The sequence below is a fragment of the Mchenga conophoros genome, linkage group LG3, assembly GCF_057382185.1.
Source record: "Mchenga conophoros isolate Kocher_MC1m ecotype Shallow Benthic linkage group LG3, M_conophoros_male_GT1.1, whole genome shotgun sequence".
NCBI lineage: Eukaryota > Metazoa > Chordata > Actinopteri > Cichliformes > Cichlidae > Mchenga > Mchenga conophoros.
In genome coordinates this window covers 76,522,296-76,548,862 of record NC_140528.1, presented here as the reverse complement: position 1 = coordinate 76,548,862, position 26,567 = coordinate 76,522,296, and the positions used below count along the sequence as shown (strand labels likewise).

The 26,567-nt window shown below is 41.7% G+C and overlaps 1 protein-coding gene and 1 long non-coding RNA gene across 5 annotated transcripts; both read left to right on the top strand.

Annotated features, from left to right (window-relative positions):
• Nucleotides 1-4: 4 nt before the first annotated feature.
• gigyf1a (GRB10 interacting GYF protein 1a) lies at nucleotides 5-20,039 on the top strand. Of its 4 annotated transcripts, none has more exons than XM_085267313.1 (25): nucleotides 5-247; nucleotides 5,648-6,271; nucleotides 6,377-6,440; nucleotides 9,223-9,352; nucleotides 10,138-10,233; nucleotides 10,419-10,536; nucleotides 11,001-11,109; nucleotides 11,438-11,637; nucleotides 12,152-12,381; nucleotides 12,477-12,597; nucleotides 12,733-12,918; nucleotides 13,490-13,647; nucleotides 14,159-14,324; nucleotides 14,457-14,623; nucleotides 14,969-15,072; nucleotides 15,196-15,290; nucleotides 15,401-15,474; nucleotides 15,578-15,715; nucleotides 15,936-16,145; nucleotides 16,269-16,489; nucleotides 16,623-16,780; nucleotides 16,925-17,088; nucleotides 18,638-18,682; nucleotides 18,930-19,074; nucleotides 19,878-20,039. In XM_085267313.1, the coding sequence occupies exons 3-25, from the start codon at nucleotides 6,406-6,408 to the stop codon at nucleotides 19,943-19,945; spliced, it is 3,138 nt and encodes a 1,045-aa protein (XP_085123439.1). In that variant the 5' UTR covers nucleotides 5-247; nucleotides 5,648-6,271; nucleotides 6,377-6,405; the 3' UTR covers nucleotides 19,946-20,039. The 4 variants fall into 4 exon arrangements, with proteins under 4 accessions (XP_085123439.1, XP_085123438.1, XP_085123437.1 ...); XM_085267312.1 differs by having other exon boundaries at nucleotides 6-247; nucleotides 15,190-15,290; XM_085267311.1 differs by having other exon boundaries at nucleotides 6-247; nucleotides 14,457-14,680.
• Nucleotides 20,040-20,080: 41 nt separating this feature from the next.
• Nucleotides 20,081-26,520, top strand: LOC146580532 (uncharacterized). The gene is made up of 2 exons (XR_014891285.1): nucleotides 20,081-23,195; nucleotides 24,354-26,520. It is a non-coding gene; the product is annotated as an uncharacterized LOC146580532 (long non-coding RNA).
• Nucleotides 26,521-26,567: the final 47 nt, after the last annotated feature.

The following is a 26,567-nucleotide window of genomic DNA, read 5'->3' as shown; positions in this document are numbered from 1 at the left end:
ATGTTTCCGAAACACAAACAACAAGAAGAGCAGCGACTGGGAGCCAGCAGACACATACTGATACGCAGAAGCGACCGTTGGTGGAGAGGGGAAAAAAAATAATAAATAAAATACAGAGCACGACTTTCTGAAAGTACTATTCTGTCGAATGAATACGTTTACAGTGTTTAAAGAGACCAATGCATTCGATAAATTGGCTGTAGACACGCCGTGCAGACAAGCAGTCTGGTAGCTATAAACAGTGAAGGTAAGCCATGGTTCCTCTTTGCTGCCTGTCTTTTAGCTAGCTGGCTAACGGGAGCTAACATGCTAATAGCTTCTGCAGCTCGAACGGGTCGGTGTTATCTGTCATGAAAAAAAAAACATTTTCACTGAGTTGTTTAAGAGCTAAAATTCTGTTTCTGCTGTTGTTTGTTTTGTTTACAACGCATTAGTACCGACAGCGAAGTGGCGCTGGTGGTCGTCCGCATATTAGCGGAGCAGGCCGGGGACTCAGATCCCAATACTCCGCCCCCTTTGCCGACATATCTGGTGTCATTTGAACCTACAAGCCAAGGCCTTTACGATCAGTGCATACCTTGTGCTAAGTTACGAAGCTAGCTAGCTAGCAACTGCTCATATGCAATAGAAATATGATATCGAGGCCAGTGAGGTTGTAACTAGGGCTTTATTGCACTTTGCCCACAAATCAGTTCGCTCTAATTGGCTTGAGAGGCGAGCAGGGTACGCGCTAGCGTAGCTCGCCACAACTGTCGGTAGCTAACGTCAACTCCGACTGTTCTGTTTAAATGTTAGCCACATTTAGCACCATCGGTATAGTTAATTTAGTCAGAGTTGCAAGTTTGCTTGCACTTGTATCACTTTGAGCCACTGGTACCGCTCCCTTTTACTCAGAGTGGAATCTTTATCCCGCCACGTTTTGGAGTGCATGAGTTTTGCTAATATTCATACGCACAAGAAATCCCATATTCCGACCTTGCATTATTTATTTAATTATTTATTTATTATAATTTTTTAAGCAAAGTTGATACAGGGTATTAAACGAAGTTAAAAAAAAAAGTCTGTTGGACGGCGCATAAAAGTAAAGAAAAATTTGCCATATCTGCTAGGAGCTTAAAGAGCAATAAAGTGTCATTTTATTCGGTGAGGTTTTCTCTGTGAAATTATTTTCTTTCTGGATTTCCCTTAAGCCATAACTGATCTGGCCATTATAACTGGAGCCTGGTATTACAGGTGTTGGAAATATGCACTTTTCTTTAAGTTTCACATTTCCTCAGGGTGTGCTGAGGGAGGGAAGGAAAACAAAGCTTTTTTTTACATGTGACCTAAGTGGTGTTGTGCTGCTTTTAAATTGACAATTGGTACACCTGCTAAGTACACCTGTTTAAAGTACAGTACTCATGTAAAAAAAAAAAAAAAAGTACTTTGCGTTCTGATCAGGAGCCTGAACATGTCTGACAAACACAAACTGGGAACTGTGTGACTGGAATGGTTTGAATCCTGTTTTAAAGGGCATGTTTCAATTTTCCTGTTCACACATGACAGTTCATTAGGTCCTACTGTCTTTTAAATTCATGTAGAAGTTTATATGCTTTTGGTTTACAAATGCATAAAATGGTCTTTTCCCCCAATAATTCAGAAGAGAAATTTAAATTAAGATTTTATATTTGCTGTATATTGGAATGTAAACTGGACCTGCTCAGTATCTTCCATTTGTCTTAAACATGTCTGTATTGCAGTGTTAATAGTTTAATGTGGACTGCTCTTAAATCTGCTTACTCGGTAATTATTAAATTCTCCTTTTTACATTTTTCTGTTTTCTGTCTTTAAAATCTTTACCAGTTGCAGTGATTATGCACTGAGTAGTTCCATCAATTTGTATTGCCTTCTAAAATGATAATGAATGTAATAACTAATGTAAATAAGGCAATCATATCTACTGGCAATGTAGCAGATTTCTTATAGGTACAAAAGTTCAATTAAGACCTCGATTTTCCTACTTTTTTTTCCTTTTCTTTTTTTTAAACCAAGAAAACAGGGATATGTGAGCAGTGGGGCTTTTTTTTAAAAACTGAACTTTAGTAATACAATAGGAGGATGTACTGTGCAGTTGCTAGGAAATTGCATTCATTTGTAGGTTGAGTGGGTTAGCGGTCTTTAAACAGGTGAGCAGATTAATTAATTGGTTTTGGACATTTGCTTTAAAATAACAAAGGCCAGCATCCTAGCTGCTAGGATTTCCTGGAGAGAGGTTTAGGTGAAAAGTTTAAAAAAAAGTTTCTGTCTGTATTTGAGATGCTCTGATTAAAAGGGCAGCAACTACATTGTTAGTGGGGGTGTCCAGTTGAGTCTCAAAATTATATCCAAAGAAAATTTGCAGTAATTATATTTTACAGAAACAATACTGAATGTTGAAAAATGCAGGCAGCAGTAGGGCTGGGCGATATGGCCTAAAATTCATATTGCGATATAATTTGAAGCATGTGTGGTAACGATATATATCGCGATATATTCTTTTCTTCTGTATAACGTATTTTCCACACTATAAGGCACACTTAAAATCCTTTAATTTTCTCAAAAATCGAGAGTGTGCCTTATGTATGAATTCTGGTTGTGCTTACTGACCTCGAACCGATTTGGGCGAGCATAAATCTGTTAAAAAATGTTTTAGTTCAACTTTGGTAAGCCGCACTGCTTGATGGATTGTCAGAGCATTCCGGTGCCGTAGTGAGGAGCTTCGCGGAGTAATCTGGGTCCAAAACTCCGTCTTCTTTAGGTCCCAAAGTCAAACGAACACTAAGAGTTAAAAACGGTCTAAATTCTTTCATCTTTAATTAAATCATCAGCATTGCTGCTTTATCGGGTGTAACAATTAAGTTTAGCATCCATGAAAACAGAATTTATTAAATTTAACGGAGTTACAAGTTAACAGGAATTTAGCTCGCTAGTTTACACCTAAACATTTCATACCATGTTCTGACAGAGATCTTTGAAACTAATTAAAGCGTACAGCTCTGCTACCACTTCCAACATAAATGAAGACAGAAAAATAAACAGCAGTGGCGTTTGCAGGGTTACTGAAGTTGGACTACCTGGTATGTAACGTTATGCTACGTGATTGCTAGCGACACAGCTATGTTAGCATAACATTAGCACAGTGAAGCTGGAGGATGAACGCCAACTTTTTTTCCACTCGATAAAAGTTAACGTGAGAGATTCTGGTGGTTGGGGACAAATGCAATCGCATAGCAGGATGCTATACACGGGCCAAACTTCAGTCAGGAGAACAACTGAGATTATTCATCCACAATACGAGGTTAGTTATTAATATACTGCAACAACATGGGACTAGAACAGCTGCGAGAGAATTCAACATTAATGAATCAATGTTACGGAAGTGGAGGAAGCGCAGTTTTTGGCTTTCCCCATATTTCAAAAGTGCTTCATCTCTTTGCTATGACTGTCGCCCGCCATAATTTGCAGATGATAATGGTTTTAGCCGGTGCGATGCTTTCAACCAAAACAGGCGCAGCTTGATGACATCATCAACATGCGCTATCGCGATATAGTCAAAATCTCTATCGTTGGCCAAATTTATATCGTTTCTGTCGTATATCGTTTATATCGCCCACTCCTAGGCAGCAGCATTTATAAGTGTAACTAAATGAAGTGCATTTTCCATCCTTATTTTCTGGTGAGCTGTCACTGATGGCACGTGTACTAATTTGAATTGTGAGTCTAATGAAACAACATGCGGCAGCGTTTATAGTTAAATGTTAGTGACACAGTTAGCCCAGGTAGTGTTTTCCCTGGAAGTTTTAAGCAATAGTGTGAATAAGTGCGTAACACTTTAGTTTAGCAGTAAATAAAGTTAAAGAAGCTGCACAATATTGTCACATTAAAAAAAAAAGCAGTATTTTTTCCCTGGTATTTTCTATCTAAGGCTGAGCTTTTTAAACAGGTGCTTAAGTCTCTTTTTTCATGTAACTGCATCAGTAATTGCCTAATTTCCATCCACTTTGTTCTTCTTTTTCATAACAAGTGCAGCTAACCATGCTAGGTTGAGTCATTTGTAGCCTGGTTGTAGTTGGCGGTGTTTTTTGTTCTTTTTCTTCAAGTCATGAAAAGTTTGTTTCCACCTTTGGCAGGAGCAGTTTTCTTGCATATTTTTTTTTAGCATAGTGCTTTGTTGGAGGTTGTTTAAGTAGCTCAGTCTTTAGTTAAATAGTCGTTGGAGAATGACATGTGACTCTTGCTCTCAGACATGTCTGGGCCTTGTCTTGTTGTAGTGCACACTAGGGATTGTAAATGCATGCCTTACTATAGCAATGATATTGCACTGTGGCGGTTTTATAAGATGTGAAAATATTTTATACCAATATTATCGTGAAGGATGGCACAGCCCCAACTGTAAGAATAATAAAACCTACAGCTTCTCTGAACCAGTGTGTGTCATTGGCTAACATTATCAACAGAAGAGCTTCTTGGCTCTGTTGCAACAGGGTTCATCTAAAAAAAGGAAAAACAAAAAAGGGAGAGGAAAAATTGGCTTCAAACCATCGTAGCCAACATCATTTTATCTTCTTTTTTAAAATTTATTTATCTATTTATTTTCACATAGATTGTCAGTTGTTGGGAATCTTTTGTTTCAATTTAAATAAATCAAACTGTAATAAGCCTGAGTAAAGTTTTCTTCTCTTCATGCTTTCCTCATGTGCAGTATTTACTACCAACATAACTAAGCGTGTAGCAAAACAGCGCATTAGAGGGCAGAGAAAGTAGCATCCGTGCAAATGCAAGATGACAAAGCTAATTTAAAACGAAACCGATTGAAACAGCAATGTCTATTTTCTCTAGTTTGCTAGCACCATGTAGCCAATCTCTGTAAAGTGCGTAGGTAACCTTGCAAGTGTCGGTTATATGCAATGATGGCCATTTAATAAAATGTTGTGAAAACTTGTGAACTTAACCTTTTTTGTTCAGCGTCTGTGGTGAGGGAATATTGAAGGAAAGTAGTCACCAAGATGGGAAGAAGCTGGAAAATATGGCTTGTGTTTAGTCATCAGTGTGCGAACCTAAGTGGTGTTCATGTTAAAGGGGCAATATATGTATGTATGTGTATGTGAGCATTTGCTGCTGAAGTTTAGTTGCCTGGATATTGCTTTAGTTGCCATGACATTTTGAGGAATCATCCCCAGCCAGCTGCATGGTTTAGGAAGCATCTGGTTCACAACATGACTGAAATAGACTCGGTGTATTTCAGGATGGAAAATCTCCTGTGAGCAGCAGAAATGTTGGAGTATGACTGAGTGCTATACTAGAAATAGTTTTCATTTATTCAGTGAAGGAATACCACAGCACTTTCCCCTCAACTCAGAGTGCTGCAACACATTGATCAAATTGGGTATCTGTTGGTGAGTCCCAGGCACGCTGCGTAAATGGTATGTCGAGTCTTTGCGGAGAAAATCAAATTATGGTTCCTTCACTCACTTACAACAGAGGTGGACTGCCAAGCGGTGAAAAAGCATCTCAAGAGCAGCAGCTAATTTATGAAGTGTTTACTTCTTCCCATTTTTCTTTGAAATTTTATATTTCTCTCATTCTGTCTCTGTTTAACACTATTTTGTTTTCTTTTTTTTTTTTCCAGTGGTGCAAAGGGAGGAGGTCAGGAAATAAAGGAGTTACCTAGAAGGTCTCCGTCAGTCCACATTTCAGTTGGAGCGAGAGAAAACGGCACAGAGGGAGTGAGAGAAAGGAGAAGAGGAGTGCGAGTCGCGTCTGCTCTTGGCAGCTGTTCCAGCAGCCTATTTCATTGTTTTTTCGGCTGTTATTTTGTTCCTGCGTTACGTCTTTTGATCAATCAGTTCATATTTTTAACGTTAATGTGAGATATAACTGCTGTAAAAAAACAAAAAGGAAATCGCAAACAAAAAAAAAGAAGACATTATTAGCAAGAGTGTTTTATTTTGTTCCATTGTTAATTTCTAAGGTTCTTTTCGTTTCTTTTTTATGTTAACAACCTTTTTTGGCTGTGAGTAGCAGGAGCTTCCATTCTCCAAACTTATCATTGAAAGCCCTTCCTTAGTTAGGACCTGATAACCTGGTATTCCTCAAGCACCTGAAACTGGCAGCTATTCTCTTTGTGTGTTTGGGGAGCTCTGTGACCACAGCTTAAGCACCACTCAGCCTTCTAGTCACCTAAGCCTAACTAAAGCCAGCCAGCTCGAGCCTGGTCCAGCCCAGTCCAGCCTGCTCCGATTATCTGGACAGGGTAAGGAACCGTTTTCTTTTGTTAACCCTCCTTTTCAAAGTTGCATTTTATTCGTCACAAAAAAGAAAAAACACAAAGAAATCTGGATACTTTTTTCCTCCTTAGATACTCAGTTCTGTGTGGACGTGAGGAATATGACTGCTGAGACTCTTAACTTCGGCCCAGAATGGTAATATTTGTATTTTATTTTATATTTTATTATTTATATATTTTCAATTTTTTTTATAAAGAAATATTTCCCAGAGGAACCAAGTGCTTATTTTGTGTTTGTTTTTATTTGTGGGGGAAAATTAAAAGCGGATGAGTTATGCTGAGTGCCATTCTGTTTTTTTATTTTTAAGGAAACTTTGGACATAATGAAATGTGCAGATTTAAGCAACCTCCAAATGACCTTCTTGAATGTGGCCGTTAAATCGCAATGGCAATTTGCTTAAGTCTTAACGTCCTGTGTCAATTGGACTCGTTCCCCTGAAAATGACACTAGGAAAAGATCAGGGGTTAGTGAAGTTGGTTAGGTTATAAGCTGCTGTTCGATCAAATTCAGCTCAACCAAAACGGTTCAGAGTGTCCGTACCAAAAACCATGAAAACAAAGGCCCAAAATGGAAGCGATGACCTGAAATACTTAGATTTTTTTTTTAATGGTCTCTCATTAAAGTAGAGCTGATGTCTTTTGGTTTATGAGTTTTTGTTGGACAAAATGAGTTGTGTGAAGGTGGCACCAGCATTACCTGAGAAAATCATCGTAAGAGTAAACGGCTGTTAGAGATGCTGTTAAGTAACCTTAGCTGTGCAGATGGCATAAGCAGCCTTCATTCTTCAGTTGGCTTCAGGGTGTTGACCTATCCTTTGTGTTTGGATTGGCAATGTGACCAAGAAATGAACACTTAAATTGAAATATAAACATTTGTAATGTCATACCTTGGTTGGATCTTTCTGCAGTTTGAATATAGGCGGCCAAGTTACCACATAAGACAATATGTTGTAACAGGAGAGAGCATGCAGTTCGTTTACAAGTGTGAATGAATCATGCACGTGTAAACTTTAGTTCTCCCCTGAAGGCCTTATTTTCTGTTTGATCAAACTTCAGTTGGATAAAACAGACTTTGTTGTGGCTTTAGTCACCATGTTAGCAGGTAAGCTAATGGTTACCATTAGGTGAAATTACATGGTATGCCCAAAGCACATCAGCTACCTGGCTAAGCCTAGCTTCGCTACTCACTTTTCATAAGTGAAATGTTGTCTGAAGTCAGTTCTGTTGTCCTTCTCTGGAATGTGTGTTTGAGCTTTTGTGGACTCGGTACTACTCTTGGCTAGTGTTGCTCACTGTTGGCGCTGGGAGTAGAAGAGAGCGACACTAATGGTAGACACTAAGAATCAAGCATAATATTCTCGGATTCTTACAATAAATTCTCGGTCAGTCTTCACATAGAAATCATTACACAGGTTCTTAAAGGCAACAAATAGTACAGAGGAAGGTCTCAGTTTTAAATTCCGTTACAGTCTGTTAACACATGGGGAAAAAAAAAGACGTTGCTGAAGACGTTTAAACTTGATATGAAAGTGCTTTTAAAAATGAGTCTTGCTTGCAGGCGCCCCGCCGTGGTTAGTCATTTCAGTGGTAACAAAGTGTCGGTTTTGTCACTGCTCTCTCCTGTCCATCTCTCTTTCCTTCTGCTGTTTCTGTAGCTCAGTGAATGTTTGTGCAGCGATTAATGGGGGGGCGTAGTCTGCAGTTTGGTAGCTCTCCATCTCTAACGGCCCGTGACTGCTGTGTGCATTCTTGGTGCAGTGCCAGTCTCACAGAATATTTCTGCCTTTACACATCTGCAGCTGCTTTGCTCTCAGTGGCTCTCGTAGCTCACTTTCATCCTCGTACCCTTTTTAATATAGTTACAGAGCGGCCGGTTCATGTGCTCGCCACATACAGCTGCCTGACCAGCATGTTTACACGTCTTTAAAGGCCAGTTAACCTTACGAAATTATTTAGACCATTCGAGCTTTAGTTGGCAGCGCAGCCTGCAACTATGTTAGTCATTGTGGTCAAATTCAAAGTAAAATATTCGGCCATGCTTTTAGGTTGGTGTAGTTTCTCTTACTCCAATCTTTGTAAGACTCTCAAAGGATTATTCATGTAGAGATTTAAGTGTGTAGAGGATATTTGAATCCTTGTTAGGGAGGAAAGCTCATGTTTTGCTGCAGGTAAATGCAGGTGGGTACATATGATGCACAAATATTTCTTAGTAACCCACCCACTGGCTTGCTTCCTGAGCGCTTCTCTTATTATGCATATTAGTTGCTGCTCCACTTATTTTTATCCTCTTTGATTTGCTACATGCTACCAACTGGGCTTTCATGAAGCTTCCCTTTACCTTTCTACCCCCCACACCCGCCTCTCCATCTCTGAGCTGCATATGGTTTTGATGTGGAGCTGAGAGTCACTGACACACTCTGTAGAGGCATGTGAAAGGAGCCATTGTTAAACAGCAGGCCTTGGAAGTTGGCCAGCTAGTAATAGCTTTTTAAAATGAAATCTTGAGATTGGAAAGCTAATATATCGTCAGCATTGAGCCAAGTGTGTTCAGGGGGAGCTGTGTGGGAGGAATTTGTTACAGAACATTTACTAAAAAAATTTCCTGCTGCAAGATGCTATTAGTTATTTTTCTTCAATTGAGATTAAAAGGAATTGTGTCAAGGTTACACAATTGCTCTGATTTTCGTGTGTGCGTGCGTTCAGAGCCAACTGGGGAATTTGCACCAAGTTATTTATAAAGCTTGTTTTTTACATTACATGTCAGAGATTGTTATTAGCTTGGGGGGAAAAGTAGAGCAAATACACAGCTTTGAAAGCTTTAGCATGCAGTTGCAAAACACCTATTTGTTGTACTGGACAGTCGCTTTAATTCCTGTTGTTGAAAGTAAAGTACTTTATCCTATGTCTTTTACTCACAGGCTCCGTGCACTGTCCAGTGGGGGGAGTGTGACGTCTCCCCCTCCTTCCCCCGCCATGCCAAAGTACAAGCTGGCCGAGTACCGCTACGGCCGAGAGGAGATGTTAGCACTTTATGTCAAAGACAACAAGGTTGGTTAATAGTTTACTCATTCTCTATTTATTACAGTCTATACCAATGTGAAACACTGAATCCCATTCACATGGGGCAAAAATGATGTAAGCTTACAGTCACCTGTTGACACAAGGAGATGGATATCAGCTAAAGCAGCGGTCCCCAACCTTTTTTGCGCCACGGACCGGTTTATGCCCGACAATATTTTCACGGACCGGCCTTTAAGGTGTCGCGGAAAAATACAACAAAATAAAACTAGTACCGCTACTGAAACAAAGAAGAGTTATTCATAACACACGTGAAAAGACCCAGGAAAACCGAGTTAATGATAAAAACAATAACAAAATAACGCTGAAAACCGATTAAAAACCCTGAAAATCACACCTGAGCCTCAACTCTCGCGGCCCGGAACCAAACCGGTCCGAGGCCCGGTTTATGAGATGCCGGGCTTGGAGTACATTGACAAAAACCCTGCCTTTAATATCTGTCTATAAGCACAGAACACCGAACTGCAGTTCACCCCTGTTTGTGAGGGGCAGTCAATCAGAAGTAATTGTCTTAGAGAAGAAGAGAAGAGAGGATGGCCTTACAGGAAAACTGCTTCTTTCAGACAGAATAACCCGACGGGCTGAAAATAAGGCTTACTCTGAATTGCGACTCATACAAAGCAGCATAAATAGTGTAGAACAATAGGACTTCTCTAAAGTGGTGTATAAGTCTGTATCCTTAAACATATGAACATGTTTGAAGTCAGAGTTCAAGTTTTTAAGAGGTGGTTTTGTCCTCTTGTTGTTGCTTTTAGGTCCCAGAGGACATGCAGGATAAGGAGTTTGCTGCTATTCTGCAAGAAGAGCCCATGCAGCCACTGGCACTGGTGCCTCTCACTGAGGAGGAGCAGGTCTGCACCAGCCACACTCTCACAAATGCATATCTGCAAATGTTAAACTGTTTGAGCCCTATCTTGTGGTATCTCACCCTCATACAGATTCAGTTGACAGATGTGCCTGTGAGCTCACATTCCTCACATTCCTCTCTCCTTCTTTTTTTTTTTTTTTTTTTTGGCTCGTTCAACTCACTCTGCAGAGGAACTTCTCCATGTCTGTGAACAGTGTGGCAGTGCTGAGGCTCATGGGAAAAGGAGTGGGTGGTGCGGCCCCAGCTGGAGTGGTCCGTGGACGAGGAGCCACACGGGGTGGTCGAGGTAACGGCAGGGAAAAAAAGTTGGATGAGGGACACAGGCAATAAAGTATAGCCCCGATTGAGCCTGTTCACAATCAGTTGTGCTGCAGAGTCCAACAACAACAACAGAAGGGCTGCTTAAAGCCCTCGGCTCAAACTACAATGGCTGCTGCCCAGCTAAAGTAAAACAGTTTATTTAAGGCAACTACTAAAGTGTTTATTTCCTTCTTTCTTCCACCATCTTGGTGCAACACACTTCCTCTTGGCCTGTTTAAAATAGTCCTCCTTTTGTCCAGCCGCAGCCTAAAAGCACAGGGCTTACGCGCTTACCTTGTCAACACATGCCAATGTAAACACATGCACAGTTCAGCCCAGCAAAGGAAACCACAAAAGAAGAATGATGTTCGATGGTGTGTTGATGTGTGCACCTGCCTGCAGGATGAAGCTACTTAACCACACATGCCTTGTTCTAATGTGTATAAACAGGCCGAGGCCGTGGTGAAGGTGGATTCTACCAAAGAAGTATTGAAGATGCCGAGGTGGGTTTCGGTCGCAGCGTCCGAGAGATTCACCGCAGCCAGAGCTGGGACGACCGGTAAGGATAAACTGCGCACGGCACCTGCACTGTCCTTAAATTGTTGGTAAGGTCATGCAAATAATGACTCCAAGTGCTCTGTTGCACAACAGAAGCCTGTTTTATCATTACTCAGAGCAGCTGTCAAGCAGTGCAGCCTAGTCTGTAATCCTTTCAGGTATTTTTTGTATTTCTTTCAGTTTTCCTTCCAAGATCTGGATAAGCTGTGCAAATGTATTGTCTCCAGTGTGAGGTGTTGGTTGCACACACTGCTCTTGGGTTAAAAACTGGCCCATGTTTTCTTCTGCTAACTGGTCTAATTTTCCCTTCATTTCCCTCCTTTTCTCAGGGGTGAGCGTCGATTTGAGAAGCCGCTGCGGCGGGAGGTGGGACGTCCTGGCTTTGAAGAAACTGGAGGTCCCGTGGGTCCGGTGAGGAAAGAGTACACAAGGGCTGACAGTGATAACTGGCGCACCCTACGGGAGGAGCAGGAGGAAGACGAAGGGGAGCCGGGCAGTAACTGGAGACTTGCTGGATCCCGTAGGGATGGTATGATAAACACAAACGTTTTTTTTATTGTCATAAACTCTGCTTTGTTTATTCCTCTTTCTGCTGTCAACACAAGCTAAGACTTGGATCAAATTTTTAATGTTCCTTTGACATAAACCTTTTGTCCTAACTCATTAGTGTGGAAGCTACACTTTGGTATAGCCTCATTAAAATCACTAAGATGGAGCATCACTGAGATTTGTATTACTCATCATTCCACTGTTATATTACTGTGTTTTTAAGCCTATGTTAACAATGTGTGTGTCAACTTTAGCTTAAAGGACATTGTACTGGCATCTAGTGGTCAGTGATGGGAAAACCAAGCAGCTGGGTTTAGGTTAAACTAAAGCTTCCTGAGTTTCTGCAGACTCAGCAGTCGGCTTCAATGAATCATGATCTTTCCAAACCAGATATCTTGAAAATGAAACTCCAGATTGAGTTAAAACAGAAAAATAAATTTCTGAGTGTAGCTCAGGTCAGTTTTGAAGCTAATAACTTTCCATTTGTTTACCAGATGGTGGTCCTCGCTCAGCGGGCTGGCGGGACCACAGTGGTCCAGGAGAAGGTCGGAGGAGGAAGTTTGATTTCGACTTCCGGGACTCTGACGGGCACGGTGGCGGGCGTCGGCGCGCAGGCAGCGATGGTCTAGAGGACGATAGGGACGGCCTGCCTGAGTGGTGTACAGATGAGGAGGATGGGGAGATGGGCACTTTTGACTCGTCTGGAGCGTTCATGCCTATGAAGGTACTCAGAATGATGTTTCTGTTACTGTTATGATATTGTTTTAATATTTATTTGTTGGGATTGCTTCACTTTTTTTGGTCTGTATCTTGTATCAGAAGAGTGGCAAGGAGACAATCCTGGAGGAGTTTGAGTTTAAGGGGATTGAGGAAGAGGAAGAGGAGGGAGACAGCCTTGCTGATATGGAGAGGAACAGCGCTGAAGGAGACAAAGACAAGGGTGAGGCGAGACCGGATGTCTTTATTTGATCTTACATTTACATGTTGTCTTCTATCTTTTACCTTCACTGATCATAGTCAATGGAGGATTCATTACTTTTTTTCCCCTTCCTTTCTTCCACTCCTGGCCTCACAGAGATTAAAGAAGCCATCTTTATTGTTGGAGATGGTGAGACAAAGCCAGCATCTCCTTCGTCTTCTCCAACAGCTCACTGTCCCCCTCCATCGCTGGAGTCCCAACCCAGCAGTGCTAATCAAGTGGTGGATAATGCCCAGCTGAGCAACAGCCAGTCTGTGAAGGCCAGCAGCACGTCTGGTGAAGGTAGGTCATGTTCCACATACCTCTGTGTTAGTGTGCCAACAGGACAAAACGGCAATATTATCTTTTTTTAAAAATTTGTTTTAGGCAATTTCATTAATGTGTTAAACTCTTATAAGAAAAAAAAAGAACATGTTAACTGTCTATATCAAATATACATGCTTCTGCATGTCAGTAATTATTAGACTGTTTGATTTTGTATAAATCCAGAAAATAAAGTTATTTAGGCAACTTTTTATTGTGCAATGATTTAAATTTAAAAAAAGGCTTCTAAAGTGAGAGATCCTGAACCTTTGGTTTCATGACCTCAGCCCTTTCAGTCTCAGGTCGGCGTGTTTGAGCAAGGAAATTCAGCCATGTTGATATTTTGGTTTGAAATAGAATATGTTTGCCTCAGTCATTTGATACTTTGTTTACTGAACCGGCTGTGGCTGCTGGATGTGACACAGAGCCAGTAGGCGGCTCTACCGCTCACATCAAACAACACCAAACGCTAAACTATAAATAGAAACACTAAAAATAGGGCCCATTGTTTTACTCGTTTCTTCTTTTTCTTTTCATGTGCGTATGTCAGATGCAGCTCCATTAGGGGGCTCCAAGGCCCAGCTGAGTCCCAGCGGCGCAGCCACCTCCTCCAGCCTGCCTCCTCCACCCCCTTCATCTGCTGCTCCTCTACTCCCGCCATCTGGAGGAGACGCTGAGGACGACGAAGGCATGAAACACCTGCAGCAGGTAGGAGCAGCAAGAGGAACATTTCAGACAAATTATGTAATCATGTCTAATCAAACTACATTTCACAGCCTTCAGGTGAGGGATGAAACTGGTGATTATTTTGCTGCTGAATATTCAAAACCAGAACTGCACTTTTCTTTTTTTTGTCTTTTGATAAAACTCACTGCTTTGAATAAAAACGCGATGGTTAGGGGGGAGGCTGCAAATATAGAGCAGTTCATTTGATGCTGATTGATGTGCCGGAAACTGAAAAGGACGTCTGCATGTCTGTTCTGTGCTCTTCTATATATTGTTTATATTTTCACATATGTTACTTTAAACAAGCATCACTAACATAACCTTGTCTGACTAGGTCTAAAACCTGCTGAGCTTTGTTTTAGCTGGTATCAGTGCATTCAAAGTTGTGAGTCTTAGCTGTACTATTAGCATCGCCACCTTTTCATCCTACGGGTGAGCCTGCTACACCAACTCTTGTCGACTAGATAATAAATGTTTGTTTATATTTGTGTAGGAGGCAGAGAAGATGGTGGCATCACTGCAGGATACTTCTTTGGAGGAGGAGTGCTTCACCCAGGCTCTGCAGCAGCAGGAGAGCAGGAACACGGCAGCTGCTCTGCCGCTAACTCACGAGGCTGCCATGAAGTGGTTCTATAAGGACCCCCAGGGAGAGATCCAGGGTACTCCTCCTGATGATACTTTCTAAAAACATGAATAAAAACTGTCAATTTCTTGAGGTGAGATGAAGCTAGTCCGACACCTAAGGTCAGTTTCTGCATTGCAAACTCTCCTCTGTCCTGCCCACCAACCAGGTCCATTCACCACGGTGGAGATGTGTGAGTGGTTTCAGGCTGGCTACTTCACCATGACCCTGCTGGTGAAGCGGGGCTGTGATGAAGGTTTCCAACCCCTGGGGGATGTCATCAAGATGTGGGGCCGCGTGCCCTTTGCCCCGGGTCCCTCCCCGCCGCCCCTGCTGGTGAGACAGCTACCACCAACGCAGCGCCCGCAGCCCAACCGGGGGCCCGCCGGGACTGTGAGTCAGAGCTCAGCCACCCGAGAGGATGGGGAGGGGAGGATGCAAATGAGAGGGCACATTTCTAGACAGGTTATGGTGGCAGGAATTGTAATTTTAAATTCTCACCTCTTAATGTCACACAGTTGATTTAATGAATTTTCTATTGCATGCTGACTTGGATAAATGTGTGTAAATGTAGCTGAAATATTACCAGAAGCAAGTCTGTTCTAGATGCAGTAATTTGCTATTGTAATTTTGAGTCTGACTTTTCCTTTGTGTTGACATTATATCTTTCCCCTTCATCAGGGAAACCTGGACCAGGAGCGCCTGAAAAAGCAACAGGAGCTTGCAGCAGCAGCTCTTTATCAACAGCTCCAACAGCAGCAGCAGCTATTCCAGCTCATGAACAGGTGGGTGGAGGCTTCGCCCTAAATTTGTTGGAGTTCATTCCGGTCCTAGTTTGAACTTTGGAGGACATGTTTAGTTTCAAAGTAAACGTACACGTCGGGTGTTGCTTTATGTCCCAGGTGCAGTGAGCAGAGTATGATGCCTTCGATGAACAGATCGATGTCAGTGCCAGATACAGGGTCCATGTGGGACATGCATACCTCAGCTTCACAGCCGTCAGGTACAGTGTGGACTGCTGCTGTTTGGTTTGTGCACACACAGGCAGGCACAGTTAAAACACACAAACTGTAGCTGCTGCCGCTAATATGATCCTTTTTCATTTTCATGTAGGTGGTGAAGCCAGTCTTTGGGACATAACAATGAATCCTTCTACTCAGGGTCCAACTCTCGAACAGCTTCAGAAGGTGAGGGCTGTTGAATAGTAATATCAGACTGTGAGTCCATTGAGTCATACCAGCGTCAGATCCAAATATTCATTCAGAATTACTGATGACGCATTTCCTTTAGCTCCAGCAGGAGAGGCGAGACGCTGAACTCAGGGCGAAGCGTGAGGAAGAGGAGCAGCGTAAGCGAAGGGAGGAGAAGAGAAGGCAACAGGAGGAGCAGAAAAGGAGGGAGGAGGAGGAGATCTTCAGACGCAAGCAGGTGGAGAAATTTTGCATTCATTTTATCCCATGTGTTGCCTTGGGGTTGTTAAATATGTTACTGGCTTTGTTCATTAAAGCAAAAATATTCCGAGCTGCTTTTTGATTTAGTTTTCATAATGTTTGATATTTTATTTGCTTTGCTGAGAGGCACTAAATGCTGTTTTCCTCTAAGAAACGAGAACCACAGCTATAGCCTGATCTGTCATATGTTCCCGCAGTGTCGTCAGCAGCAGGAACTGATCATGAAATTGCTGCAGCAGACCCCCCAGCAGCAAGGACCGGGGGCAGGCAGCTCTAGTTGGAGTGGGGCTTCCTCTTCTGGGCTTTCTAAGGCAGGAAAGCCCCAGGCTCTGGCTTTGCTGGAAATACAGCAGGAGACTGAGAGACTCCTGAAGCAGCAGCAGAGAGCCCAGCAGCAGAGAGACCGCGTGAGTTCACCATTCAGGTCTACAGCAATGATAATGTTAGCATGTAGCAGGAATTTGCATGTTTAAAATAAAAACGTACATATTGTTGGTCATTTATGGAGCCTGATTTTTATCCGTTTGCAGCACTCTGGTTTGTCGATGGGGAGCTCCTCCATGGGAGGGCAGTGGGTGGATGGCGTCGGTATGTGGGGAGGGCCGGGTAGTCTGGAGAGTAAGAGCAGTAGTGGAGGGTCTTCGGGCAGCATGGGCATGTGGGACGAGGCTGTGAAGAACCAGACCGGCCTGCGTGGGAACAGCAACAACAACATGGGCCTTAAGAACAGCCGCAGCAGCCCATCACTCAGGTGAGCATGTCTGGGCAACTCAGCTGATGTGGATTGTTGGATTGCCCAGTTATAAAGCACTGCTTGCAGGAAAAAGTGGATTTCTTTTAGTTGATGATAGTAATGATATAATTTGCCTGGGTGTCCTCCACAGTGATCAGTACATGATCCGTCGTAAGCGCACCGAGGAGGAGGAGAAGCTGCTGAAGCTGCTGCAGGGCATGAAGCCTCAGGACGGCTTCACCACCTGGTGTGAACAGATGCTGCACGCTCTCAACACCTCTGCCAACAACTCCTCCTCCTCTGTGGATGGTAGGCGGTTCAACTTTATCACATTTAGCAATCTAAAGGGTGTTTAGAGTTTACCCTCAGCTTACAGACATCAATAGCTGATGTCTGTGTAAATTACAGCAACACTTCTGTGTCACTAATCATTCACGTTGTGTGTTTATCAAGTTGCCACAATTGTGGCATACCTGAAGGAGGTGGAGTCTCCCTATGCAGTGCTGGATTTCATCCGGTCCTACCTAGGGGACACAGTGGAAGCCAAAGAGTTCGCCAAACAGTTTCTGGAGCGACGTGCCAAACAGAAAGCCAACCAACAGAGACAGCAGCAACAGGTAGGTTGAAAGAGCATCAGTCCAAAATGTCACCTGCTCGGTAAACGACATCAGTGTAATTTAAAGAAAAGAAAAACATTGCTGAAATGTTCTCTTTATAGAACACAGAAAGCCTGCCCATTAAAGCCTTTAATTTATAGTATGACGAGTGGCTAATTGTTCATTTTTATTGTGAATAGACACAGACTGTGTTCAGTAGTTTGCATTTTCAGTTGGAAACTGATGGTTTTCTCAGGTGGGAATCGATGGTACATTCTAGTCTGTACAAGTGTTTGATGTAGTGTTCAATTTCTGTGAGTTAACTTGGAAACCTAGGGGATTCATAGGCTGTATAAAATATATGGTTGGAGCCGCTGTGACATTTTTTTTTTTATTTGACCAACACTGAGTTGTTTTTCAGTGCCAGCTTGAGACACTTAAACCTCACTGCCATCATTCACAACCAAGAACAGAAAAACTGCCTGAAACTGAATGTTTAGAGCAGTCTGAAGTCAAAGCTCAGGGATCACTTGTACATACTTGTGTGTGCGTGTGTGTGTGTGTGCTAATTAAAAAGAAAGACAAGATGATAGTTTATTGAATTTAAATGAAATTTGCAGATTGTTTCGGTGAAGTTTAATAAACTCCTTGCTATCTAAAATATAACAGGACACCGGAGTAAATTCTCCAGCATCTCACACTTCTGATAATCAGCTGTCTGCTTGACGTTTATTCAGCTGTGTAAAAACTAACTTTAATCTCAGCCAAACAGATTTACTCAGGAACAAATAAAATACTGAAAAAAGCCAAACAATAACATTTTTAAGTTATCTAAGTGACTTATATATCATGTTTAACCTGAGTAGTGAAAGACAGCGGTGGGTTTGAAAACGATTTGCCGGGGGGTCCGGTGTTCTCACGGCTCTAGTGAGCCTAGCCCCCGGCTCGCTATCGAGCTGGTGGGTAAAAGACGTCTCCGACAACATCAGAGTGCTTTTGAAAATATGTGGTGTCCTGATAAACTGAGCAGATATTTGAGGTTTACACAGCTACATTCTCGCCTGAAAATATGTTAAACGTTTATTTTGTGACCCAGAAAGAATAATAAGAGTAATATTAAAACTAACTAGCTGCCGCCATTGTTGGAAACTGAGCTGGGCCGCGCTATGAATTCTGGGACACAGCTGCTTCTTCTTCTTCGGGGTTTAACGGCAGCTGGCATCCTTGTACATGCAGTGCTGCCATCTTCTGTTTCAGTCCGTTATTACACTCTTAAATCCTACTACTTATTCCTGCGTCTTTTGGGATCTTACAAAGCTTCAAACGACGCATCGACTATTAAATTAGTCGTCGACGATTTTGATAGGCGACGTAATATATAAAAGCATGACGCGTCCTCTTTAAGACATTATGGACGTGGTTTCACACACAAACCTTCTGTGGTTAGCTGGATTGAAATTGTAGGAAGTGAATATTTTGGATGAAGGTCAGGCTTTGCACATATGTGTTTAAAAGTATTATTAACAGGCTGAGAGTGGCTTTAATTCCTCCTCTTCTCTTTGTGTCCTAGTTATCAAAGGAAGTGGCTGGATTGAACATGAACTTCCCTCTGCAGGTAAATGCAGACATGCCTCTAAGCCATACACGCAGGATTGTTATTAACACAGCATCAATGAGTGCTCTCCTTTACTACAACTATAACTTCACTACAGCATTAAAGACTTTTTATAGACAGTGAAAACTTTAATTTCTTTATGAGGAGTCTCCTGGATTGAAACTCGAAAAGAAAACGGAAACATCAAAGGGTCACGTCCAACCTGGCACTGTTACGATCGTGATCATTTTTGCTTTGTGTTTTTTAGGATTCAATGCGAGGTATGAATCCCAACACTCTGCAGTCCATGTTTCAGGCCAACCACATGGGCAAGGCTGGTCTCTATGATAACCAGGGAGGAAAGATGAAGAAGAAACAGCCCATGATGCTGCACTCTGACCCCAGCATCTTAGGTACGCGACCTCAAGAGCTTTTAAGGTTTTTCCTTTGAACTTCTTCACCACGTACATGGACAGCTTTACCAAAAAGTGTTTTTCTTTGGTTTTAATTTTGTTTAGTTTTCTTCTGTCCAGTTTTTTTTTGTTTCACTAGGTTTCTAGAGTGTATTTAGTACTGTTGGTGTTTGTTATAGTTCCCAGTATATGTTCATATTGCCAGTTTTTTTTTTATTTTTTTTTTACACAGCTTAGTTTGAGTTAGTTTTCGATCCTTTTCGAGCCTTCGTTTTTATTCACACCCACCTTCAGCTTTTAGTTCAGAGCCCAGATCAAGTACATGAGTTACTCACTAGAGGAAATGCTTAGCATGGAAACGCAAAGTGGAAAATGTAGTCATTTGTGCAGTAGGATTATGTGTGAAGTGAAACCAGGTTGTTTCCACTGTATAACACTGATCTGCTTAAATGACCTACCGAGAGTAGAGATGCAATAATAAATCAGCGTTCAGAGTCCAACTTGTTGATATGTAAAACAGTATAAACACAGCTTATTCACTCTTCTCTGACACAGTGTAATTTGCAGTGGGCCCTTCCTTATAATGCTAACACTGCAGCTGTTTATTCGCTTTCCGAAAACCTTTTCAGACAAAATCCGAATCGGCAAAGAAACCAAAAAGAAGCCAAGACCTCTTCTTATGATATCGTTTTCTTTATTCCCTCCTGTCAGTGTTTAAGCCAGCCTTTAACCCCTTGTGCCATCCTTCTCTAATCTTGGTGTACTCTCTCCCCTCTCTTCCCTGTGCCCTCTCCTACCTGCAGGGTACTCATTCCACAACACGGGCGAGTGTATGAGCCTGAATGAGATGGAGATGGTGGAGGATTACTGATGTGACGCAGCGCAGCAGCAATAGCTACCTGAGGCCTTCTGTCTTTTAATCAGACAAACCTGATGACGAATGTGCACTGCTGGGGGAACCGAACTGGGGGTTGTGGGGTACAAAGGGGGGCAAGCATGGTGGTGAGGGGGAGGTGTGGAGTGGAGGCGCCCAGTTCTGCGCCTCCCACTCGTTCTTTCCCTCTGGATAGAAAAAATAAAAAGGGCTCCCTGCTGCACCAGTTGATCACTAGAGCAGGGGAGAGGGGGGGTGAGGCGCGGTGAGGTTAAAAGGATGATGGGTATCCTCTGGCACTCAAAAGATTAAGCACCTTATACTGAACTAATGCACTTTATTGAGATGGGATTTGAATAGTTTTTCTTTTTGTTCGTGTGTGTGTATGCGTGCGTGTTCAGAATCAGTGCGCATACGGTGTGTGTACGTGCACATTATCGGCGTGTGCAGCAGAACTGGAAGGCGGCGGTGAAAACAGCGAGCAGGGCCGAGCGGGCGGGACGTTAGGTTTTCAAATTCAGGGGGACCTTTAGTTGAAACCTTATCAGAGAGCAAATCCTTTCTCAAAAGACAAACACTGTTGATATTTCTCTTGTTTAGCATTTTTTTTTTTTTTTTTTTTTGGTTCTGTTTTTTACGTTTATATAAAAAAGTAAAGCTATTGAAAAATGGATTATAAAAAAAACTTGAAGATTTGCACTTGCCTAAAAAAACGAAATAAGAAAAACGACAAAAAAAAGAAAACAAATGGGGTTAGTTAGAAGTGAATATTTTTGTGAATGTGTATGAGCGACTGGGAGTGGCTGATGTGTGGCGGCTGAGTTGTGTCAGTAATATACAGTCTGCACAAGTTTTTTGTCTTTTGTTGCTTACCAAGATGTATGAAACATAAGAGGCCATTTTTGTCTTTTCTGTTTGGATAGTCATTTTGTATTCATGTTTAGAGTGAGTGTGTGTGTGTGTGTGTGTGTGTGTGTGTGTGTGTGTGTGTGTGTGTGTATGTATGTGGTCCTTTCCAGACAAGGACGTGTGTGTTTTATGGGTGTGACTGAATGCTCCTGTGTGTGTGTGTGTGTTTATGAGAGAGAGAGAGGGCAATTGCACAACACATCCTTTCTCTCACCAGCTCTTCATCCCCTGATAGAAAACCAGAAATGCATATATTTGTAAATGTTAGCTTTGCTCTCATCACATGACGACCACCACTAGTTTATTTCCCTGAGCTTCTCCCCATGGGGAGCCGTCTCTAGACCTGAAAGGGACTAAGCAGACGTGGCGAATCATGAGGGACATTACTGTGTGCGCATGCGAGTGAGATTTTCAGTGTGCGTGTTTAGAGTACATGTTCATTTACTGTTCATAGAAATGAGTTAAAACTACAGGTACTCATTTTTCTTGTTGTTGTTGTTTTCTTGTATGTGTATGAATGCACATTTGTGCCTAAGAACTTGGATAGGGTGCATGGCCATCGAGACATTAACTCTTTTTTGAGAGCGAGTGTGGTGCGTGTCAGTGCTCAGCACAGTGTATGTAAAGTATGTACGTTGGTATGGTAAATATTTCTAGTTGAGTCTAGGGGTGATCCATCGGAAGGCTTAGTCCAGCGTGTTTTTCCTGGGGGTGTGATCACGTTGCCTTTTGTCAGCTCTCGAACTTGTGAATGAAAGGTGTCGAGTTTCTGACTCTGAAATACAGAAAACCACAAAAAAACAATTAAAAAAAAATACAGCATCTTAATGTGCAAGTGCACAGAGCGGTGCATGACATGTTAGCATATTGTGTTACATATTCGTTGTTGCAATTTGATAATGACGAGTTTTCTTTTTTAAATGAAAAATATATATAAATATATACATTATATACAAAGTTTAAAAAGTATTTGGACTAAGATGAGCACTTGGGGCTGCTATTTTTGTTGTGTGTTTTTAATTTTCTTTTCCTTTTTTTTTTTTCATTTTTTGCCATGTGAAGTGTGTATTATTTTTCTTTTCTTAAGAAAATATTGAATGTATTCCAAAAAAAAAAAATGACAAGAAACCCGTGCTGATACAAGATTTTGTTTTTGTTCCTCAGAAGATTTCAAAAATGGAAACAAAACCGAAAAAAGCTTCAAAGAGTTGAGCGGGGTCTTTTTTTTTTTTTTTTTCTTTTTTTTCATTTACACAGTGGAGGAGAGAGACAAACTCGAGATGGATACAGTTGAACACACTGCCTCTACAATCCTGGTCGTACAAATGGTGACTAAAGAAAGGACTCTTTCTATTCCATACTGGAGCTTTGGTTGTTTACAAGCCACATGGATATCTGTGGGTGCAGTTTTATTCTTTTGTTTTATCTTTTTTTGTTCCCACATGAGACGGGTGGGGTTTGCAAGTGCGCTTCTGCCATAAGGACATTGAGTGGTGTGGTGGCGTTTTTGTTTATTTTGGTTCGTTGTTTTTGAGGAAGAGTGGCAGGCATCACAACAACATGGACAGGATCCTCTAACTAGATCTGTGTCGTGGGTCCTGAGACTTGATCAGCCGCGGAGCGGAGGTAGAAAAATCAAGGATGGGGCTGTGTTTTGTGGAGAACCGAGTGCAGGGCTGCAAACCCTGGAGGGGGAACTTGAGAGGACGGTATGAGCGCATCCGCTCGGTGCTCTCGTCTTCACCTCGGCCCTCGAAAGCACTCGCACCCTGCCCTCACCGACTCACCTATGCACTTTTGTTCATTCAAGCTGTGAGGTACAATTTTGGGGATGGGAGCACAATTACAACAGGAGGATTGCTACGACTTTGACAAAGTCACTGAAAAAGAAATTCCCAAACTGAAATAAGAGACTCGAGAAGCTCGTCTTCTCCCACCTCCTGTACATAACCATATTTTTGTATTACCTTTCAGAGTAGAAAGAAAAAAATGCAAAATGGATGAAGGAAAATTCATTGATTATATGGCGTGAATGTTCTTCAAGAAAACCAATCTTTTTTGTTTTTTAAATCTAGTTTGAGATGGGACTCGCTGAGAGTTTAGTTTGCCAGTAGCCCTGAAGTAATCGGGGAAGGAACGTAAAACCACATGGACTGAGGTGGTGGCCATGCTGCAGTGGCTCCAAGACTGACTGATAGCTACTTATCAAAATGGATGTTGCAGTGGCTACAAAGAGCCCACCAAGAGTGTTTGATCAACACGCACAGTAAAGAGATGGACACTGATGACAGCCTCAAGAGCTGCAGAGTGACTACCGGAGGACAAGTGCTTGGCATTGGTAAGATGTTCTTCCAGGATTTTAATTGTTTTTATCCTTTTTGTTTTTGTTTAATGCTTTTCTACAGTGTTAATTTTCACAGTAAATTTAGTCTGTTGACTAAAACTTTTAATTTTAGTCATAATTTAGTTGCCTAAATTCTATTAGTTGACTAAATATAGTAAATCTAAAATCGATTTGACCAAAATCTAGAATTTGTCGTGTTTTTACTGGTGAGCGGCGCTCCACACGTTTTGCAAAACCTCTTATTTTCCTTGACGTGTGAACTGTGTACATGTGTCTTCTCTTCCTCTCAAGCCTCAAAATTGTTGCTTTTTCATGAGAAACAAGGATGGGAGTTGTGTCGTTTCCCGCCACCTCAAAAACAAAACAAAAGAACTTACTGTTTCCGGGGAAGATCAAATTTGTGTGTCTAACCTCACTGCACGAGGAGATTACTTAATTTAATGAATTGATTCAGATTGGATCTAGTCTCTCCAGAATATCTTCATCTTGTTATTTGCTGATGGAAGTATCCATACATTTTCATTTAGTTGACTTGTTTCCATCAGCAGGAAAAAGGTTGCTGACAAACTATGACAAAAATTATTGGTCAATGAAGCTTTCGTAAAGTTGCAGGTTGCTTTCCGCACCTTCATGGATTTGTTAAATTAATTGATAATTAACTATGGCAAGTTAAAATTGTGGTAGATGATCATTGTAAGGCTGTAATAAAACTAGATGTAGCGGCCAGAATAAAAAGTGAAGCCAGTGTAGCGTTGCCGTAACTCGCATTCTCTCGCTAACGTCCAGCAGAGGGCGTTTGGAAGGCTACAAGAAAACTAAGCTTTAGTGTGACCTTATTTAAAGTTCTTCCTGGTGAAAGACTTTGTGGTCTTGTGGGCATTTCAAGTCTTGCTGAAACTTTATGTTCATTTAACAAATTTTGGTGCCGGTTAGCATGAAAAAGTGGGGTAGCCTGTGAGTCTATGCCCTGGTGTCTCAATAAGCACTGACCCTTGTTCATCACAAAAACACCACAGTGGAAATATTCAGCTCAAAGCTTCACAACAGAACTTTTAACAGTTGCCATCATTTATATACAGTCCTGTCCTCTGTTAATGCCTGTGTCCAAGTTTTGCTGATTATGTCTTGCACTCTTTCTATGTGTTTTCACAGGAGTCTGGCTGTGCTTTATTTGCTGCCCTCTGCAAGGAGGATCTTATCTACAGCCAACCCATGAACCAGTGAACCCTAAACCTGTCCTTTTGAACTTAGACCCTAAGAAACTTTTTTTGACCTCAGTGTGGGCAGGCCAATGGCATTATACGTTGGACAGATGAAGTTGCAGGTTTATCAACTCTTCATCCCCTTTTTGCTGGAAGTGTTCGGTTAAGGATTTAATCCCACACTCCATCTAAGAAGAGGATACAAAGGCTTGCGTTGCCCAGAAGTTCATCATCCACCTCAGCCGGAAAACTCTCGGATGGTGGTCTTAAAGGTCTTCTAGCCATTGGGACCGATGAGCCGCTCTCCTGCCCAGATGTCAGAGACAGTGTGCTGGGATGAGTTTTGGTGGACGTGGCCGGATTACATCTCAGCCATCGCAAAAGGCTGCTGCTGTGGAACTGGATGAACTGAAAGAATTGTACAAGGAAAAAAAGGACTTTTGAAAACAAAACACAAAACTATCATATGTCACATAAATTCTCAAGTCCAAAGGAGCAGGCAGACACACTACATGCACACACTCAGCTAAAGTTACATTGGCTCTCCTCTGGAACAATGTCTACACACACATGCACACACACACACACCAGAGATACACAATATCAAACGACACAAAGACACACAAGCATCAACGCCCAGCAGCATAAACGCTGAGCTTTGTAAATAATGTAAAAGTTAGTGTTTTTGAGTTTTCTCCATAATGGCTTTTGCTTTATTTCTTTGTTCAACATGCCTTAAATTGTATAGTTCAGTCTGAAATGGCTTAATGAAAACGTTCTCAGTTTAAGTTGGAAACCACCTCGTTAACTGTACTCTAAAGAGCGTTTTAACAAGACGTCTGTTCGCTGACAGACTTGTCCTGTATAAAAGTGTAAATGTGATCTACTTTAAAGATACTAGTTAACTAAAGAATAGAGCAATGAGGGCTTTTTGGTTGATCTAATTTTACTGGTGGTTGGATTTTTGTTGCCCTTTTTTTTTCCGTTTTGATCCAAATAAAGTGTGGATTCGTTGAGATTTCCTATTTAGATTACTGCTGAAGGTGCAGGCTTGACAAAGGGCTGAAGTCTGTGCTGCCTGGAGCTGGGCTTACTGGGTGATATGCAGAGGTTCATCTCAGAGCACGTGCTTGTTGCTGTGTCGTATCTGTTGTTGGATACAGTCCTCGGCAAAACTGAACCAGAATGGCAGGTCGTCCTCAAATTGATTTGTTTTCTTTACACTCCAGGGGAATAAAATGTTTTAGGAGTTGGATCTTTTTACAGTTTTGACATAGTGATTCACACTTGTCTTATGAGTGCTTGTAAGAACAGGCATGCATGATGGTTTGTAGTATTTGTGGGGTTTGACACTAAAATCTGTGTATCTAATAGTGCTGCTGACCATCAGTGATGGCACTGAATCGATACGGAAGCGACCAGGCTGTGGTGTGTCTGAAATCTGAAAGGTCTTCTCGGACCACGTCTTTACTCTGTATGTCTCATTAAATTTAAGAGATTCGTGTTTTTAGTCATTCTATAGTTTGTTTGTTTTTTCCTTCTTTATAACCAAACATATGCAGTTTTTTATCCAAATGGAAACTGATGTTTATTGAATACCGTCAGTTTAGACTTGTTAAAAGTTTCTGATCAACTGTGGGTGTGGTGTGCAGTTTTCTTCTATAGGTAAGTGAAGTAGCCACAGTTGGCATTGGTATGTCATAACTGTTGAATTGATATTGAATTATTACTTTAAATGTTATCACATTTTTTAAAAAGCTTATACTGTGATGGATGAATCATCAGTCTATTTTACTGCACTACAAAAGCTTTTATGATCAGAGAAACCACAGTATTGTGTCTAAAGACCCTGGTTGATGAGCCTGCTTCAGGATAGAAGCTATAGATGGAAAGATTACCTGGTTCAGTTTTGCTGGTTACTGTAACACCGACTGTAATGATGGACTCATGGTTATACCCCAGTCAGCCCATCTCCTTCACTTAATATGTCGTTGAATGTTGTTAAAATAACAGCATACATGTAATGAAAATGTTTTGGAAAAGAACAACTGAAAAGAAGTGTAAATAGTTTGGCTTTTGTTTGAAGAACAAAATAAATACTAAATAAATAGCATTTAGCTGTGACCGACTCTGTGTGTGTTCTTTGGTTATCTATGAAGTTTGA